The following is a 20,826-nucleotide window of genomic DNA, read 5'->3' on the forward strand; positions in this document are numbered from 1 at the left end:
ATATAGCTGGGCCAGGAGGATTTTGTCAAGAAATGGGTGCTCTGTCTTCTGAGGCTTCATACTTAAGCTGGAAGGAAGGGGAATTTTCATACTTCTTGATTCCTTTTTTTGTAGAGACGGGGGTCTCACTTGGTTGTCCAGGCTGGTCTTGAACTCGTAACCTCAAGCAATCCTCCCGCCTTGGCTTCCCAAAATGCTGGGATTAAAAGCGTGAGCCACTGCACCCAGCCTGGGTTTTCATATTTCTTATAATTGTCTTAGAATTTTCAGTTCCAGTACACTCATTGTGAAAAGCAAGTGAAGCCTTGAATATTGATGTTTATTGAGATTAGGAGAAAGTGAAAGGCAAAAATCTAAGTGCCTTTCCCACCTTTCCTGGTGTTTTTCTGGCCCTCCTGTTCTGTCCTGATTTCTCTCCCTGACCCCCTGACCTTGGAAATGCAGGAGCTACTTCTGTCATCAGCCTTTTCTGAGTAGAACCTCTGATAAACGGATGCTTCTTGCATCCTTACCCTTGTGGACTTTGGACCCTGCTCCCAAGGGTGTTGGCCTTCACTAGCATCAGGGTGTTGACTTTCGTTAGCTTCTGCTGGGGGAAAAACTTCAAGCTTGGCCAGGTGGCAGATATCTGCAAGTCTTCATGACATACTAATATTTGTTGAGATATTAGTACTATCTGTGTTTATATATGTATATCTGTGTATATGATTCAAGCACAACTGTGTCAACTGTTTAACAGAGTTTTATGGGAGAAAGCTTGATAATTGAGAAAATTTTATCCCTGTTTATTTATTTGAACCACAACGTCTTGTAGTTTTTCAGACTTTGGGAAAGCTGGTTATGATTTGATGTAGTGGACAAACATTGGAGAGTGACTGGAAACCGCTGATTTAGAGGAACACTGCCTGGGATCTCTGGCCTCAGTGAGGGCTGAGGCAGTTATTTGGTGGGCAGGAGGGTGGGGAGGGTCTTTCTGGATACTGCTGAAGACTCACCGCCTCGATCTATCCTGACAGAGACTTCCCCAGCTCTTCATGACATTCAGGGTAGCGACCTTGGCTGTGTGAGGAGTAGCTTGGGCACAGGCGGTCTCAAAGGGCCTGTTACCCTGGAGCTGCTTGTCTGCATCTGACCGAGCCCTCCCTTTGGGTGCAGCCTCAGAAGGCACAGGGCATTTTGGTGCTGTGGCACTTTGCCATTTCGATTTGAGGAGATTTGTCTTGGCTTGGAAAACAAAGCATTCAACTTGCAGCAGATTTAAAGAAAAAGGAAGGGAAGTTGGGAACAAACACTCCATCCAGGAGTTTGGGCTTTGAGATGGGGATGGGGATGGGGATGGGATAGAGGGAGGCGGAAAGGAAGTCAGGGATGCACTATGTCATTATCATCAACATCATCATTATATCCTTATTTCATCCAGTCTAAGAAGACTATGGTTGTAGGATGCATCTGTTATGTCAGAGAAATTGAAATATGGAAATGTGCGCCTGAGAGTTGTGGCAGCCAATGCACTCAGTGCTTTCCGCTCATGTCCTCCTCTTAATAACTTCATAAGGCAGGTTCTCGCATTATTTCCATCTTATTGGTGAGCAAACAGAGATGCAGGGGTTAAGAAAGCTTGCAGAAGATCATTCTGCTGGCTAGTGGAGGGGCCAGGATTTGAAGCAGGAATTCTAACACCCTTAGAGCCTACCGTTGGCTATGGTGCTCTGCTCCCTAGCAATGAAATCAGTGTTGAGGTAGTCATGTGTGTGTGCGCGTGTGTTTGTGCTTGAAGACTTTGATGTCAACGTTTTGACCAGATGTGTCAGACAGATCTGTTGCCTCTGCCCCCATTACCTGTACTGAGTTACTTAAACCCCAGGCCCCTGTTTTCATGTTATTATCCTTACTAAGGTATGCAACTGGAGTTTAAGTTCTTTCTGTGCATTTCACGTCCCCTCTGCACGCCCTCCTCACAGGCCAATCACTCTTGGGAACACTCAGAGATAATAAACATTTCCCAGCTGTATCATCCTAGAGGATCTGTCATTTATTAGCTGTGTACTGTTGGCAAGAACCTCTCTGCACTTGTTTCCTCATCTGTATGACAGAAATAATACATCTCGGGATGGTAGTGAGGAAGGGAGGGTTAAATAACATGACATTCACTGAAGTGCCTGCCTGGCATTCAGCATTGTATAGAGCCGGAACTCCAAATGTCTTCTGCTTGTACCTGTTTCCCTTCTCCCAAAGTCACCCAGATCACAGGTGGCTGCAAGCTCTGAACTGGAACCGTTTCTAACACATCTGGCCACTTCCTCTAGAGACAGACATGCAAATAGCTTCACATCCTCTTGTAGCTGTAACCATTTGCAGACACCTTATTGTCTTACAGCTTTTTAATTTGCCTGCACAAATAGACCTGCCTGGCCAACTTGGAGGGAATTTTAATATCTAAGCACAGCCCATACATACGCGTTGCATACTGGGGCCATGCCTTCCTGCTTATCAAGGCAACAGAAATCTTGTACATGGTTTTCTTACTTTCTGGAGAAAGATGGGACTTTGTCTCTCCATTTTGTCGTAACACTTTTTTAATTTTTACTTTAAGATGAAACCCCACTCAAAATTGTGTTTCCCTGGATTTCCCTGGGGAAAAATCACTACAGTGGCTTTGACTCTTTTTCCCCTCCTTGGGATCATTCTGATCCCATTCCATATCTTTGGAGGGTCTATGGAATGGGGCTCAGCTTTGCATCTTGTATTCACAATAAGGGAAGCAGGGAGTGAGGGAGATTGGGGGACCGTGGGCATGTTTCATCAGATGTAGCTCCAATGGCCTTTTCTCTCTGACCATATTTCAACAACCACACTTGACACACAGCCTAGCTTCCCCCAAAGCTCACGTGTGCGCCCTCTGCCCCTGTCTGGGGCCTCCCCTATTCATTTTCAGATCTCTTCTGACACCTGCTTTTATCTCCCTTACCCCTTTAACACTTCTTGATGTCAGCAACTTAAGTATATTTAAGCATCCTATATTCCTAAAATATGTAGAAATTAAACAAATACCTTGTCCTCTCAGTTTCTCTTTTTTTTTTTGGGGGGGCGGGGGGATGGAGTCTCACTCTGTCGCACAGGCTGGAGTGCAGTGGCGAGATCTCAGCTCACTGCAACCTCTGCCTCCCAGGTTCAAGCAAGTCTCCTGCCTCAGCCTCTGGAGTATCTGGGATTACAGGCACCTGCCACCACACCCAGCTAATTTTTGTATTTTTAGTAGAGGTGGGGTTTCACCATGTTAACCAGGCTGGTCTCAAACTCCTGACCTCAAGTGCTCCACCCTCCTTGGCCTCCCAAAGTGTTGGGATTACAGGCGTGAGCCACCGCGCCCCATCCAAAGATCCCTTGAGTAACAATATTCACGTCAGTGGCTGAAGATAGAGAATTGTTAGGTTTTTGTTGGGGATATTCCAACTCTTTGTTTAGAACTTGCCTGATTTTCAGTAGCATCTTTAACACTTAGAGTTGATTTGGATCTGGCCTTACATTGAGTCATCATTTTTAGTGGGAAGAATACTATACAACATGAAAGAAAGTGTAAAAACTACTCTATTTTAACACAGTTGTTCTTTCTTTCTCTCTCTTTCTCTCCTTCTCTCTGTTTCTGCTTTCTTTCTTTCTTTTCACAGAGTCTTACTTTGTCACCCAGGCTGGGGTGCAGTGGTAGAATCTAGGCTCACTGCAATCTCTGCCTCCCGGGTTCAAGCAATTCTTGTGCCTCAGCCTCCCCAGTAGCTGGGACTACAGGTATATGCCACCATGCCTGGCTAAGTTTTGTATTTTTAGTAGAGATGGGATTTTACCATGTTGGCCAGACTGGTCTTGAACTCCTGACCTTAGGTGATCCCCCTTCCTCAGCCTCCCAAAGTGCTGGGATTACAGGTGCGAGCCACCATGCCCTGCCTGTTTTCACTTTTATATGCTGTCTTTTATATGTGTATGTGTATTTACACAACCAAGGTCCCGATCCACATAATATTTTGAATTCTGTTGCTTTAACTTAAACCCCATTTACATGTCTTCATGTTATTTTAATAACAGTAGCATTTTTCAGTTGGTCCAAGATTATAGGAATAATTTCATAAATGATAGTTCATATCCTAGAGTGTTTTCAATTTTTGGCCATTACGAGGGAAATTCTATAGCAAACATCTTTACACATCCATCTTTTAGTTTCTGTTGAATTAATCCCTTGGTGTAATTTCCCAAGAGGGAAACTGCTGGATTTGAAGGGTGTCAACATCTTCACGGCTCCAGTGATGCAGCGCACATGGGGCTGTTTTTAAAATCAGTGTTCTCTCTGTTGGCATCTTGTGCCAGTAAAATGTCAGAAGAAAAGAATATGAATGAACAATTAAAAAGCTAATCCCCATCTTTACCTCTTAAAAACATGGAAATGAAATAGGGGTTTGGGTCCGTGGGTGTTGCCTTGGAAGCCCCAGCTCTGTCACTGCAGGCAGGCCTTTCCTTGGGGGAGAGATCGTCTTTCCAGCTATCTTTGCTTCTGGAGAAAAGATGCTCACCGTGCTTGTTCAACAGCCCCACTTCCGCCTGCTGCACTTGTCTCGTACTCACCTTGAGCAATGCCAAAGCACTTAGGCCTCCAGCATACATCATCCACCCCTTCTGTCTGTTGACTGTGCAGTAGCTCCTCTCTGGTTTGTGAAATAGTTGTGTGTCCACTGATTAATGTGTTTGTATTAAAACAGCGAGATTTTGGGTTGGAATATAAGAGGGTTTTGAGATACTCTCAAATAATTAGAAAGACAACGGAGTGGACGATTAGAAATGGGAGCTAATTATGGCTTATTGAGCACTTACCTTGGGCCAGGCCCTGCTCCAAACACGTGACATGGATGAACTTATTTAGTTTTTACGACAACCCTACTAGGTAGGCATATTGTTCTCCCCATTTTACAGGTGAGATAACTGAGGCTAAGAGATTGAGTATCTTGTCAAGGACACACAAGATGGGAAGCTGTGTGTATCAATTTGCTAAGGCTGCCATGACAAATCCCCACACGCTGGGTGGCTTTAAACCACAGAAATTTTTTTCTCCCACAGTTCTAAAGGGAGACCGGAGATCCAAAATCAAGGTGTCAGCAGGGCTGTGTTCCCTCTGAAGGCCCTAGAGAAGAATCCCTCCTTGCCTATTCCTGGCTTCTGGTGGCTCCCAGCAATCCTAGGCATGTCCTGGCCTGTAGCTGCATCACTTGCATCTCTGCCTGTGTCTTCCATGGTCCTCTTCCCTGTGTGTGTCTCTGTGGGTCCTCTCCTCTTCTTATAAGGACACTAGTCTGACCTCACTTAATTTAACTCATTATATCTGTAAAGACTGTATTTCCAGAGGTCACCTTCTGAGATTCCCAGTGGATATGAATTTGGAAGGGACAGCGTGCAATCCACCGTATCATGGTCATAGCATGTCACAGTGGATTGCAGCAGATTGTACACTGCGATCCATGGTTGCAGGTGCCCAGTGGATATGAATTTGGGACACTGTGCAGTCCACTTTACCATGGTCGTAGCCAGGACCTGTTCCTGCCTTCTAGGACAAGAGTGGAGAAAAGGGAAAGAAAGCAGAAGCCTAGGTAGGCTCAGGGTTTGCCTGGGTGCTCTTGAGATGGACAAAGAATGGGCGAAAATCCCTTGGGCTTTTAAGAGGTCATGTGGCCAGGAGGGACTGGAGCCCTGGGCGAGACGCCTGCCCGAGTGAGGTGGAGTTGCCGGGCACAGTGGGACTGTGTGAGGACTGTGTGAGTGAGATTTTCCTGGGCAAAGCTAAACAGCTTTCTGGACTCAAGGGGAGGAGGCAGGTTTGGGGTTAATGCCCCGCCATGCTTGAGTAGCTTAAATAAAGGTTATCTGGACTACTTCCTTTCTTAAGCAGCTACGTTACTCTGTCTCGGAAGCCGTGGGGGAACCCCAGAGGCAGACATCAGCGTGTCCAGGTTGTAAAATCAGACTTGGAGTGCCAGGCAGAGGAGAAAGCACTTTGGCATGTTTTCTGCCTCGCTGCAAAATAAATGTATAAGCATTCCAGGGAAACTGCAGGGAGAGGGGAACATTCTTCAGCAGGCGAGGAAGGATAAATGCAAAGTAAACGTATAAGGCTTATAATTACTCATTTGAAGTGTGTAAAATGTAATTAATATGATCTGTGTTGCAGTGCTGTCTCTCTTGTTTTATTTAAGTGAACATAAAATGTAATTTATGAGGGCTTCCCCAGGTTAACTGCCAATATCAATTCCTTGAACTGTGTTTTTTCCACAGCGTCTTAAGTTTCTCAGCAATAAAGTTCTTCTACTACTGTAGGGGTTTTCAGGGACAGAATTTATGCTGAGCTTTGGGGTAGGGGCTGGTTCTCCTTTACCCCAGACACTCACACTCTCCACCCCTTGGGCCAGCCTAAAGATGCCAATTCCTATTAATTATCTTCTCTGTTGATGTGAGGTTTTTCATGTCACTGGGATGACAGTTGTATACAGAAAAGGCTTCTAATAAAATTTAAGTCACAAATCTAGGAAGCTACCTTTAAATTTAGAATTACTCTTCTATTCATAAGCCTTTAACAGTTACATTTAGGGTGGCCTTTAATTAATGTTTGATCCTTTAACACACTTAATCTTCTGATAACAATTCAAATTGCATTTAAAATGTCATCTATTTACAGTTATTTTTGAATACTTCATTTGCCCAATTAATGCACAAGCATTTATTTATTCATTTGTTTGTTTATTTATTTTGAGATAGGGTCTCACGCAGTTGCCCAGACTAGAGTGCAGTGGCAGGATCGTGGCTCACTGCAGCCTCAACCTCCTGGGCTCAAGCAGTCCTCCCACTTCCGCTTCCCCAGTGGCTGGGACTACAGGCATGCACCACCACACCTTGGTGGTGTTTGTATTTTTTGTAGAGATGGGGTTTTGTCCTGTTGCCCAGGCAGGTCTCGAAAACCTGGGCTCAAGCAATCTACCCGCCTTAGCCTTCCAAAGTGCTGGGATTACACGTGTTCACCATCCTGCCCGGCTCAAGTATTTACGTAATAGAAATCTAATACCTCAAACTTAAATATGGCGGATCTTAAGATTTACTTATTTAATTTATTTAATGTTTCAGACTCTTCAATTGGTTAGAGATTAAGGTTTTTTTGTTTTGTCTTGTTTTGTTTTTGAGATGGAGTCTCACTCTGTCGCCCGGGCTAGAGGAGATTAAGTTTTTAAAATGCTCTAGTATTATATGTAAACTTAGATTTCAGCTTAAAATTTCAAATCAAATAAATTGTTCAATGAAGTCTTTCATAGTGTATTGCAATGTAGATCTATTCAAGCAGGTCAAAATCTTGAAAATATTAATATTATGGGTTTATTCTTAAACATCTCTATACTTATTTTAAAAGCAGTCTTATTGAAATATTATTTACATGTAAAATTCACCCACTTTCAGTGTAGAATTCAATGAATTTTAGCGTATTTATAGAGTGCGTCCCCACAGTCTAATTTTAGAACATTTCCATCACCCTGGAAAGAAACTCTGTGTCTATTTATTGTCACTTGCCATCCCCACCCCTGGCCTTAGGCAATTGCTGGTCTACTTTCTGTGTCTGTGTACTTACCAGTTCTGGACATTTTTTTGCACTTCATTTGAAATCATCCCAGGTTTTTAAGAAAACAATTTTGGCATCTCAAACAATATTGGGGTCACCTTCTCAAGCCACTTTTCGGGTTGCAGCCTCAGAAGCCTGAAGCTGCTTTCTTCAGAGCCGAGCTCTGCTCTGAGTGGGTTCCTGCAGCCTATGACCCAGACTTGAGTCACAGACTGGCTCATTCCAATGTCTTGCCACCAAAGACCAGACCCACCCAGATGGCTTCATTATGTCTTGATTCCTTCCTTGCCTGTCCTCGGGCTCACAAACAGCTTTAAGACTTAGTTAAGTGAGAGTTGACTGAAGTCCCTCCTGGCATTGTTTTACCTAAGGTCACTGTTCTAAAGTTCTGTATGTGACAGCCATGCTCCGTTGCCCACCTGCCATCCTCACAGCACCAGCTTTCAGTGTAGAAAGCTGGTGTACTACCATGCCCAGCTAATTTTTGTATTTTCATAGAGACAGGGCTTCACCACGTTGACCAGGCTGGTTTTGAACCATCAAGCCAGTTAGTGGTGGCCACCAGCCAACCTGCTCACCAGCAGCCTCTGGGCTCCGCCTCAGGGTGTTGCTCCATGTCCCAGCAAAACAGCTTAAAAAGCAAAACCGCAGCCGGGAGTTGGACAGATACCTGAACACCGTGTTCATAGCAGCATGAGTCACGGTGGCCAGAAGTTGGAAGCAACCCTAATGCCCATCAGTGGATGAATGGATAGTGGTATGTATGATGGGATATTATTCAGAATAACAATATGTCAGAATAAGGAAATTCTTATACATCCTACAATGTGGATGGACTTAAAAGACATTACGCTAAGTGAAAAAAGCCAGACACAAAAGGACAGACAGTGTATGATCCCACTTGCGTGAAGTACTTAGAATATTCTAATTCAGCTGGGTTTGGTGGCTCACATCTGTAATCCCAGCACTTTGGGAGGCCGAGGTGGGTGGATTGCTTGAGTCCAGGAATTCAAGGCAAGCATGGGCAACATGGTGAAACCCATCAAGGCAAGCCTGGGCAACATGGCAAAACCCATCTCTATAAAAAATTCAAAAATTAGCCAGGGATGGTGGCCTGTGTCTGTAGTCCCAGCTACTCTGAAGGCTGAGGTGGGAGGATTGCTTGAGACTGGAAGGCAGAGGTTGCAGTGAGCCAAGATTGTACCACTGCACTCCAGCCTGGGTGACACAGCAAGACCTTGTCTCAAAAGAAAAAAAAAAAAGAATATTCAAATTCATAGAGACAGAACTCGAATGGGGGTTACCATGGACAAGAGAGACGGGAATGGGGAGTTGTTATTACAAAGTGATATATAGTTGGTGACAGTTGCACAAGAATGTGAATGTACTTAATGGCACTGACTTGGACACCTGAAAGTGGTCAAAATGGCAAATTTTATGTTATGTGTATTTTATTACAATTAACAAAAAAGCAAAACTGCAGTTGTATTATTTCTTGCCTCGAAGAACTGATTCAAGGGTTCTAGTTTGACTACAGAATCAGATGAATGCTTTCTCGGTTTGGCCTCAAATCCTTGTCTGGATGACTTAAAGTTCCCAGCACTTTGGGAGGCTGGGGCAGGCGGATCACCTGAGGTCCGGAGTTCAAGACCAGCCTAGCCCACATGGTGAAACTCCGTCTCTATGAAAATACAAAAATTAGGTGGGCATGTGGCACATGCCTGTAATCCCAGCTACTCGAGAGGCTGAGGCAGGAGAATTGCTTGAACCCAGGAGGAGGAGGCTGCAGTGAGCCAAGATGGCGCCACTGCACTACAGCCTGGGCGGCAAAACAAGACTCTGTCTCAAAAATAAATAAATAAATACATAAAGATGCCTCACCCTCGCTGGCCCGTCCCTTGGCTATTAGGTGCCACATGACCCTTGTAAGTACCTATGCCCAGGCCCCTGGCCTCATTGGCCCCACCTGGTACCAGTTTCTCCCTCTGCTCTTCTCCAGATGGCCTGCACGTGTGCTCTCTATGTGTGCACCTGTTCCCCATGTCTGGCTGGTCCAGCGTCCCCAGACCCTTCCAAGATACAAATCCCCTGGGGTGCTCATCAAGCTTGAAGCTTCCCAGGCCCCTCTGTAGGAGAATCTGATTCAGAAGGGCTGGGAATATATGTTTTTTAAATAGTACCTCGGATGACTCTTATCAGGAAAGTTTAGAAGACCTTGGACTGGGGTGAGTGTATTTCAAAATGGTTTAGTTTCCTGTCTTTTGGGAAAGGCACTTCCATTCATTCATTTATTCATTCAGCCCTGAATTTAGGCCCCTTTTAGGAACTGAGGATATTGTGTTAAACAAGACAGTCCAAGTCCTTTTGCTCGTGAAACTTAGGGTCTCGTGGTGGCAATAAATAGACAACAGCCAATAAAGCATTTAAGATAGAAAGACAGGAGGGAATCAATGCCTTGAAGAAGAATATGGCAGGCGGGGCACGGCGGCTTATACCTGTAATCCCAGCACTTTGGGAGGCTGAGGCGGGCAGATCACTTGAAGCCAGGAGTTTGAGACCAGCCTGGCCAACATGGTGAAACCCTGTCTACTAAAAATGCCAAAAATTAGCTGGGCGTGGTGGCACACGCCTGTAATCCCAGCTACTTGGGAGGCTGAGGCATGAGAATCGCTCAAACATGGGAGTTGGAAGTTGCAGTGAGCCAATATCACACCACTTTACTGTAGCCTGGGCGACAGAACAAGACCCTGTCTTTAAAAAAAAAAAGAATACAGCAAAGAAGGGGAGGGACAGGAGAGAAATGAGGCCACGGGAGACAGTGTGTCCAGGGAAGCTCTCTCTGGGGACCTGATGATGCAGTTGGAGGGCAGAGTAAAGAAGAGAGCAGTTGTTGGTGTTGGGAGAGGGGCTCCAGGCCGACAGAGCAATGAGTGCAAAGGCCCTGAGGCTCATGCTTGGTTTTTTGGAGAAAGAGCAAGATGACCAGTATGGCAGAGGAGGAGGGGCAGAGGCAGGTGGGGCTATATCATGGGGGGCCTCTGGGCCATGGAAAGACTTTGGATTTTGTTCTAAGATGGTGGCAGGTCTTTGGAGCAGGAAGGCTGTTGTGATCTGATTTACGTTTTTAGAAGATTATTCTGGCCGCTGGTAGAGAATAGAGTAGGGAGGCCAAGGTGGCAACAGGGAGACCAGTTAAGAGGTTTTTCTCATAGCCCAAGGGGAAGGCGATGATGGCTTGTACCAGGGTGGTGAGGACAGAGACATGCTGATGGGTGGGGCATAGCAGACAGAAAAAAGAATTTAAGAATAATTCCTCGCTGTTTGGTCTTCACAGCTAGGGCATGGTGGTGGCATCCACTGTGATGGTGAACATTGTAGGAGGGAAATTTTAACTGTGGAAGCCAGGAGTTCTCTTTATCAATGTTTAACGTATTCCATTCATAAGCACCCTCAAATTGAACTTAAAGGAAGAGTCAAGTCAAGGCCACAGGTCCTACAACAGGGCTGGAAAGCACACCTGTGGGACCTCTGGCCTTGGCTTGACTCTTTCCAGATATCTGAGTCAGGCGTTTTCAAACCATGCACCATGACCCATTGGTGTGTTGTAAAATGGGTTTAGTGAGTTGTGATTAGTACTTTATAAAAGAACAATAGGAAATGTTAGTTCGTCACACATAGTAAGGATAGTACTTCTAAAATAAAACTTGTCTTGGTTTTCTATATATATTTATATGTAAATCACGTGCAAAAGGAGAAAGGGATGAGGCCAGGAATCAGGAGGTCTTCATTTTAGCTGCAACTCGGCCTATAGCCAGCAGTGTGTCCTTGAACAGATCACCTTCTATCCTGCACGTCCATTTCTTGACCTGTAAAATGGGCCTAGGGATGTGGTGGTTTAATCTTTTAATACCTGGCACCTCCTCCCCTCCCCTCCCTTCCGCTCCCCTCCCCTGCCATCTCCTCTCCTCTCTTCCCCTTCTCTCCTCCCTTCCCCTTCTCTCCCTTACTGTCCCTTTCTCTCTTCTCCCTTCTCGTCTCTCATGCTCTCAAGTGGGTGGACAGCGTACCCCACTGGCCAGGAAGATTACGTTTGAGCTTTGTGTCTTAATCTGTTCAGGGTGCTGTAACAAAATACCATGAACTGGGTGGCTTATACAGAACAGAAATGTATTTCTCACAGTTCTGGAGGCTGAGAAGCCCAAGACCAAGGCATTGGTAGATTTGGTGTCTGGTGAGGCCCTGCTTTCTGGTTCATAGGTAGTCCCTTCTTGCTGTGTCCTCACGTGGTGGAGGGGGTAAGTGGTCTTTTTAGGGGCTTCTTTTATAAGGGCACTAATCCCATTTATGAGGTCTCTACCCCCCATGACCAAATCACCTTCCAAAGGCCCCACCCTCTAAAATGATTATCTTGGGGGTTAGTATTTTGGGGGGACACAAACATCCAGATTATAGCACTTTGTGTCCTGCCATTTCTTTTGCTCAGTCAGAATCAGTTTTGAGGATACTTTCCCTAACCACATAGATTCATTCTCTTTCCTTGTGTGGAAGTCATTGGACCAGGTGGTCTCTGAAGAGCTCTTTTTGTCTTAGATGTGCCTGATGGTGCACTAGCCCGTCAGGCTGACAACAGATTTGTACTTGGACAGGGATCTTGTACTTTCGGAAGCAGGCATGCGCTCTGGGCATATGTCTGCAGATCGGCCAGAATTCTCTAAAAGAGGGAATGGGTTGGCTGCTGGGGCCATCGGTTTGGGGGACTCCATTTGGTGGCCCAGTTCTTCTCCTGGTTGGTAAATATTTTAATGTATACAGTATATTCTTCAAAGCTGAGTATAAGAGCCCCCACTGGAAGGCTTCCATGTCAGTAAATCTCACGGCTCTTAGATGAAGCTGCATCTTTTCCCAAGCTATACTAAGCACATTCACGTAATTCTTAGATTTACACCCATGACTTTCATCTGCCAAGTTTAATTCACTTTAGTTCTACAACCACCTTCTACAGGCTGGGCGTCGGGAGGGGCTCTTGCTTGGAGGAGCTGGAGTAGGAGAGACCGACGTGGGAATGGCTATGATATAGGTTCAGATTATTCTCTAATCAAATCAACCCCAAATCCCTCAGTATTCTTCAGTGAATTTGCTTATAGGGTCTCCAGTAAGGAGAAAGAGATTTGGGAATGGTTTTAAAGGCTCTGAATTGTCCCTGTGGGAGGGACTGGGTGAGAGGAGGAATGGGAAGTTGGAAAACTTAAGTTTGATAATGGCATGAATGACAGGTTAGGCTGAACCCTATTTTCACCTCACTGTTTCACGGCTCCTGGAAAGTCACTTGTGAATACAAGCGTGCTGAATGTTTTGTAAAGCTCCTAAGGGTCTGATTGGTGGGAGAATACTGGGTCAACATTTGGGATTGCCTATTTGCTTGGTCTCTATCAGTCCCCAACATCTATAAGCTGTGACATGTCCCATTTCCCAGGAGTGGGGGAAAGCATGCAGGTGTGTGGGTTTGAATCCCAACTCTGCCATTCACTAGCTATGTCACTGGGTCACTTCTTAACTTCTTTGAGCCTCAGCTTCCTTGTCTGTAAAATGGGTGTGATACCACCTCCCTCCTGGCTTGGCCGTAAGTAATAGAGAGAGACAGTAATAAAGGCTCATGTTGACTGGGTACTTGGAGAGTTCATTTAAGGCACATCACAGCACCACAACAGTATATCATATTAATTTTTCTTTTTGATGTAACTACTTTGCCTAAGAAGGTAATTGAAACACTTTAAGGAAGCATTGGCACTTTGGGAAGAATCTGTCAGGAGAGCACATGCTAACTCCTTTTCTTTGTTCGTTTGCTGTAAGTAAGTGATACCCTTTAGTAGAGTACCTTTGGTTAAATCCTCAGATCACTTGTTCTGTTGTTTTTATTCATTTGACACAAGCGTACCGAGTACCTGCTGTGCACGGAGCACTTAGGCCGTGGACATGTCGAGAGGGGCAAACCTGGCAGGCGAGGGGCTTGGCTAGGCCCAGGGGTGATCTCCAGCCCTGCTGTGGGACCTCTGGCCATTCTGTCCCCACACTGGGCCCAGTATTTTGCTCTGCAAATGAGCAGGAGTGACCAGATGAGGGCTAAGAAACCCTCAGACTCCAAATATGAGTGTGGATTCAAAGAGCTACAGGATCCTTGTAATAAAATGAAATCTCACGGAGACAGAGGTTCCTGGGTATTTTTAAATCTCAGAGTGGATTAGCTTCAGATGTAGTTTTCGGGAGGACTTACTGGCTTCTGTTTACCTCTCATATTTATGAGAACGGTTTAGGATTGAACCAAGTCTAAGCCAAACTGTGATGTAGAAGCCTTCGGGCTTCAGTACTCTCCCCCCTCTTCTCCCCGCTCTCCCCCTTTTATTCTGCTCTTTCTTCTCTTGCCTCCGGTTCTGGTATTCCTTCCAGAAAGCGACTCAAACAGTGCGCTTGGGTTCTAGTGTTAGAAGGGAGTTCCTTCCTTTGCATTTAAAAGGAGAGTAGAGCTTGACGAGGTGGCTCACGCCTGTAATCCCAGCACTCTGGGAGACCAAGGTGGGAGGATTGCTTGAATGCAGGAGTTCGAGACCGGCCTGGGCAACATGGCAAAACTGTTTCCACAAAACAATTGCAAAAATTATCTGGGCATAGTGGCATATGCCTGTAGTCCCAGGCACTGGGGAGGCTGAGGTGGGAAGATCACTTGAGCCTGGGACATAGAGGTTGAGATTGGGCTACTGCCCTCCTGCGTGGGTGACAGAGTGAGACCCTGTCTCAAAAAATTAAAAAGTAAAATAAAAGGAGAGTGTTGGCAGTGCTGAACTCAAAGTAATGTAAGTCATTGCTAAGGAGAGCTTCAAGGTGCCTCTGTTAGGGGTCAGATTCTTCCCACTCTGAGATCCCCTAACTCTGAGTTCCTCCTGGGAGAGCTTCAGGTTGCAGCTGGGTTACTGAGACAAGGAGTTTGTCCTAAAAGCTACCCGTGTGGCCCACGCCCCGCTGAGCTACAGACTACCAGCTCTGCTTCTGTGTAAGGTTTTTTCTTGGAGGGGATGTCACTATTTCTGTGTTATTATTGCAAAATGATAAAAACCTCACTAGCAGGGGTTTTAAAACGCTGGTGGATTGTAAACCGGGTAGAGATTGTTCTCACAGCCAGGTGTGGCTTTTCCGTTCCCTGCCTCTCCTGGCCTCAAATTCTTTCCTCCCACGTGATTACTGTTTCACTGCTCCCCACCCACCGCTCCTTCCACCCTGACTCCCCAAACCTGAGCAATTCTAGGGCTTGTTTAACCCATGGTTCTACCATGGTTAACTTCCGCTGCCCTGTGCTTGGAAGTTAGGAGGTTAGAGTTAGAGCCAGCTCTCCATGGGCTGCTCTCAGTTAGCGGACTGGGAATGGAGGGTCCACTTGAAAACAACGTGCTCTTCATTATAATGAAACACACACAAGCGGCTCGAGTTTAATTTTAGCTTCATTTATGTATCGTGGGAGATGTGGAACTGTTTCTGGGTCCAAGAAATCATACTGTAATTTGAGCTAATTAGATTCTTAGCGATCACATGGTTGAACCTCTTCACCTGACCAAGGAGAAAACGGAGGCCCAGGGAGACCTTGTTCAAAGTGAGGATCTTAGTTTGGTGGCAGAGCTAGGGGTGGGATCCAGCTCTGTGGCTTTCCACGTGGACAGTTTTTGAGTGCCATGGACCAGGCTAGTTTACGTGTTCACTTCATTCCCACCACCACCCTATGATACAGGCATTATTAACCGCGTTACATAGCTGAGTTTCAGAGATTAGGAAGTTGACCCAACGTCCCAAGGCTAGTTAATGGGTAAAACCAGGACTTGAATCCAATTCTGGTTGAACCTGCTTCTTCCAAAGGGTTTTGCTGGGTGAGCAACTCATCTTGGTTTACCTGGAACTTACTTGGTTTTAGCACTCATTTCATCACAGTGAGCTCAGAAGAGGATGAGGGAGAGCTGGGAGACTCAGTGTCCTTTGAGGGCTGACTTTGGGTCCCCCGGGTGCAAAACAGAATTGCCTGTCCTTGCAGGAGCAGCTCCCGCTGAGGGAGCTGGGCATTGCTCACCCTTCTAACTTGATGAGGTTGAATCAGACACTGTTCTGTCTTGACGGATGGTCTGGGGCACACTGCTAGGGCTCCGGCATGAATTTGTGCATTTGGAAAAAACATTTCTGCAAGTGCATTGCTGCCCTGCACTCTCTGAGTGTGGAGCAGATGAATCATGCCCAGCCTGTTAGCAAGTCAGATTTGGAAAGCGTCCGAAGTCAACCGAGTATTAGAGTTGTTTTGCCAGCAGAAGGAGCAGAGACCCATCTGGACTTGGGTGATTTAGTACAGCAGTGCTTCATTTTGAAACGTTGAGGGAAGTGACAGCCCAAAAATGGTAGGAGTTGTAAGGGTAAAAGCATCTTTTACTGCCTTTCGAGACAGCACGGTGAAGAGCACCAGTGCTAGAAATAAACAGACATGGGTTGTCAATTAGATACTTGCCCTTGCTGCTTGCTGGCTGTGTGATCTTGGACAGGTTACTTAACCTCTCTGGGCTTCAGTTTTCTCAAGTGCAAAATGGGAGTAGATGACATCATTATTACATCTAACTTAAAGGGGTTTTATCAGGATTCAATGAAACAATGTGAGAAAAGGGCTGAGCATTGTGTCAGGCATCAGATACATGGTACATTCCCACTACGTGGTAGTTTATTTTGTAAGATATGACTTCTGGCCCTGGCTCTGCTGCTAGCTACACTGGGCACTTTGGGCAAGCGTGTAAGGTCTCCGAGTTTCTTCTGTAAATCGAGGGGATTGGCCTATACTCGAATCCCTTGGAATTCTAAATGTCTTTGGTTTTAGGACATGCATGAGAGGCAAATTCCTACCTAGGGTCCTGCAGTATTTCAGTTCTATGTCTTCAGACCTGAATTAACAATCCAGCAGCTCTCTTGCATTCCAGCAGCACTGAGAGGGTCACAGGGAGTCGCCCAGAGAACTAGGTGGGCTTGATTCCTTTGTCCTGAGCCAGCTCTCCACGGACTGCTCTCAGTTAGCAGACTGGGAATGGAGTGTCCACTTGAAAACAACGTGCTCTTCATTATAATGAAACACACACAAGCGGCTTGAGTTTAATTTTAGCTTCATTTATGTATCGTAGGAGATGTGGAACTGTTTCTGGGTCCAAGAAATCATACTGTAAATTGAGCTAATTAGGTTGTTTAAAAAAAAAAACCTTTAATCCCATTGATTTGAGTTTAGAGAGGAGAAAACAAGTGTTGTGGCTAAATAAAACTCCCAGTGGGCGGGGTGGACAGCAGAAGGCTGCCGTTAAATGTCCTCGGGGCCTCAGGGATTTCTTTTACGGGGCTTTTGATCATCAGACCTTTCATTTTTCAAAGGAAAAAAAAAATAACCGTAGCCTAATACTACTGGCAGTTTTCTCCATATATAGCAAGAACTAAACCTCTCTGATGCTCTTAAAGGAAGTGTTAAATCCTCTATCATTCATCAACCTTTTGAGTACCTACTACATGCCAGGCACTACAGCAACAACATGAATAGGTTAGAGAGAGGCTCTATCCCCCAAACCCAGTGCCTGGCGAGTTGCCCCGCACATCGTAGGTGCGTGATAAAAACTTGTCGAATGAATGAGTGTAATAAAACCATTAATTAATAGTTTGCCATCACAGCATTTCAATGAATCCTATTACATTTTGACTTGTCCTAGAAGTGGCCAGCCAAGCAGATCTCAGGCCTGGAGGAGACTATGGGGATGTTTGACTTACCTGTCAGTGAAGAGGTGACCCAGTGTGGCAGCTGAGACCATGGGCTATCTAAGGCAGAATCCCATCTCCACCTCTTTCTAGTCATGAGACCTGGGCAAGTTACCTAACCCTGCTGTGCCCCGGTATTCTCATCAGTGAAGTGAGGACGGTAGTGGTACCCGCGCCGTGGGACTGTTGTGGGGATTAAATGTGTGAACTGCTTGGTGAAGCATTGATGCCCTCTGAACGTTAGCTGCCACCGTCTGGGCCTTGGTTACTCAAACTCCCCTAACACCACTTGTAAGATACATGCGGGGTGAATATACTCATGTGCATAATTGCTAGTCCTTCCTTTGCATCCCAGACAACAGAGTAGGTCCTCATTGTTACCATTTGCATATGACTAGCCCAGAAGTCATGTGTGGCCCCTGGAAACCGAAAGACCCTGTGGTCTAAACCTGAGAGGGTACAGTGGGGCTTAACTTCTAGGGAGGGTCCAAACCTTCACGCAACATCAGCAGTAGGAGATGGTCCACAGCTCTTACTGTAGATGCTACAGTGTCTTCTGAGGTAGATGGAGCCCGGTGGTGTGGAAATTGTTTATTCTATAATTGGATGCTCAAGAATCAGAAAGCATAAAGAGTATAATTTGTACGTGTCTTCCCCATGGTGGGGAAGTCTTATTAAAATGCAGATTCCTGGGCCTTCACTTCCATCTGCCCTTCCTTCTGATTCAACATCTCTGGGAGGAAGCCCGAGAATGTGCCCAGAAATCTGCTTTTTTAACAAGCAATATGATGGGCAAAGTAAGTAGAGCGCACATTGAGAAACTCTAGTTTTTGGAACGTGACATGGAGGATTTGGGGAACTTTATCTTTTCTTCACTCTCCTTCTCTTCCTTCCACAGATCACTGGGCTTCTCCTGAGTCGTCTGGCTCCTTCTTTTCTCTTGAGGAGAGACAAAGTGCTGGCCCAAGCCTCCCACCCTGGTGGGCGGGGCGGGCCTTGACTCAGTGGTCTGTATCCTCATGGCCGGCTGGCCTAGCTGAGTTGGGAGGTGACCCTTGGCTCACAGGTTGGGCAGCGCCTGTCAGTCTCGAGGCTCAGCTTGGCTCCTTTCCACTGACATGGCCTTGACCTTGGCCAAGTGCCTGCAGTAAAGGGAGGCGCGGAGGGGTTATCTGTAAAATGCAGGTACTTCCTTCCCCGTGGGAAGGATCCCACTGCACCGACTGCCTGGTGCACAGTGAGCACTCCAGAAACGGTGGGGTTGTTATCATTCCCATAAAAGGCACACAAGGCCCCTTTGGCTTTTGTGGTCTGGGGAGCCACGGCCGGTTCCCATGGCACCCAGTGAAGTCACGGGCAGGGCTGATGGCTGTGGGCAAATAACCCAAGGCTCAGGCCCCACACGGTCAAAGCATTTTAAAGGCCTTGTATTAGAAAAATAAACCAATTAAATAATACTGCCCCCCATAAAAGCAGACTTTTAATGGATTCCATGGTAGGTTTTTCACCGCGGCGGTCCCGGAGCCATGGGCCTCGATGAGCCTGTCTGCCGCCATAGGGAGAATTTAATCTTGCCCGGCGTGGGCATAATTTTACGAGTTTTATGGCTGTTTTTACTTCTCCGAAGTGTTGCTATGTCATTGTGCACCAAGGGCAACTTGCGTGCATTTAACAGTTTACCTCCTTTTTGGTGGAAATGAAAAATGAAGTCATAAATTAAAGAAAAACACAACATAGAATTTTTTTTTCCCTCTTCTTGGGGCAACTGGAGGAACAAAGAACCAGTGTTTCTCTGTACAGCCTGATCAAATTCTAATGGCTTTAATGTATTGACATTTGCCTGTGATTCTGCCCTCCGCAGGGAAGACTGTGGGCATGTTTGGAGCTTGTACTACTGACCCTGAGAAGACCTGGAGCGGTTCTCTAGGGCAGGGGTTGGCAAACTCTAGCCCAAGGGCCGAAGCTGGCCCACTGCCCATTTTTGTTCATTGGTGGAAAAAACTCAAAAGAAGAATAATATTTTCTGACACATGAAAATTAGATGACATTTTCCCAGATTTCCGTGTTCATCAGTGAAGTTTTGTTGGCGCCTGGCCACACCCATTCATTTCGGTATCTTTTGGTAAGGCTTTCACACCATGATGGTCCTGCGGAAGAGTTATGACAGAGGCTGCAGGGTGCAAAGCCTAAATACTGTCTGGTCCCTTACAGAAAATTCTGCTGACCCCTGCCCTAGGAAGTCAAGGAAAAGGAAAGAGAAAACATGGCATCTTGTTTCTGGGCATTGATGATTGACTTGCAGAGTTTCCATGTGGCTCAAAGTGACAAGTCAACAGAGGCTCACCTGAGCAGCAGTTGTTCCTCCGGAGACCTTCCAGATGTCATCAGCTGCTTGTGGATGACTCTCCTCCCTTTCCCGACCTCAGATTAACTTCTGAGCAGAGGTCCCTGGGCTTACCCCCTGCAGCCAGCCCTCCCAGTCATTTGAGCTGCACCCTGCTTGAGGTCTGGTTTCTCCTCATCAGGCCCCTTGATAGCCACGAATAGAGAAGTTTCTGCCTTCCTCCCAAGGGGATCTTAAATAGCTTCTGAAATTTGTCACCTACACTTTTAAACTCTGGCTTTTTGCCAGGCACACTTTTAAGCATTTTGCACATAGTAGTTACTCCTTTAATCTTCACATCCAACCCAGGAAGTTAGATGCCTCTCATTCCCATTTTACAGACAAAGAAGCAGAGGCACAGAGAGGTTAGGTAGTTTCCCTAAGGTCACACAGCCGGTAGTAGTAGAGCCAGTATTCAAACCCAGGCTGTCTGTTCCAGGGAATGTCCTGCTCTCCATTTGCTGCCTCTGTGGAGCAGGTGAGTTCTTTAGGCTCATGGAAGAATCTAGTTTTCCTTTTTTCACTCATGCCATTGTTGCACCTTGAACCATAAGAAAACTGCCTAGGTATACTTGAGCAGAAAGCCCCATTTATTCTTCCCCTATCTCTCTTTTTTTCCTCTCTCCTTCCTTCCCTTCTTCCTTGCCTCCCTTCTTCCCTCCTTCCTCCTTCTCTGCTTCCTTTTTTCCTTTCCTCTTTCCTTTCCTTCCTCTTTTCCTCTCTCTTTCTTCCCTTCCTTCGCCTCCTCCCCTCCCTTTCCTTCTCCTTTCCTCCTTCCCTCTTTCCTTCTCTCCCTCTCTACTGCTCTCTTTCCTTCCCTCCTACCTTCCTTTTTTCCTTCCTTCCCTCTCTCCCCATTTCGTCCCTCCCTTCCTCCTTCCTCCTCCCACCAACAAATAATGATCAAGCCCATGACTATGCTTTACACAATGCATGAGGGGCTACACAGAGTGAACAAGAAAAATGAAAAGGAAAGAATTCATTGCCATTTAAA

At 46.0% G+C, this 20,826-nt stretch overlaps 1 protein-coding gene across 1 annotated transcript in view; it reads left to right on the top strand.

Annotated features, from left to right (window-relative positions):
• Positions 1 to 8,306: 8,306 nt before the first annotated feature.
• Positions 8,307 to 20,826, top strand: part of CHST11 (carbohydrate (chondroitin 4) sulfotransferase 11) — a 182,732-nt gene continuing 170,212 nt past the window's right edge. Inside the window, exon 1 of the mRNA XM_011975506.1 lies at positions 8,307 to 8,399. Within this exon, the coding sequence (XP_011830896.1) occupies positions 8,390 to 8,399 (10 nt within the window). The 5' untranslated portion in view covers positions 8,307 to 8,389. The remainder of the gene's footprint in view (positions 8,400 to 20,826) is intronic.

The sequence above is a fragment of the Mandrillus leucophaeus genome, unplaced genomic scaffold, assembly GCF_000951045.1.
Source record: "Mandrillus leucophaeus isolate KB7577 unplaced genomic scaffold, Mleu.le_1.0 Scaffold157, whole genome shotgun sequence".
NCBI classification, from domain to species: Eukaryota; Metazoa; Chordata; class Mammalia; order Primates; family Cercopithecidae; genus Mandrillus; species Mandrillus leucophaeus.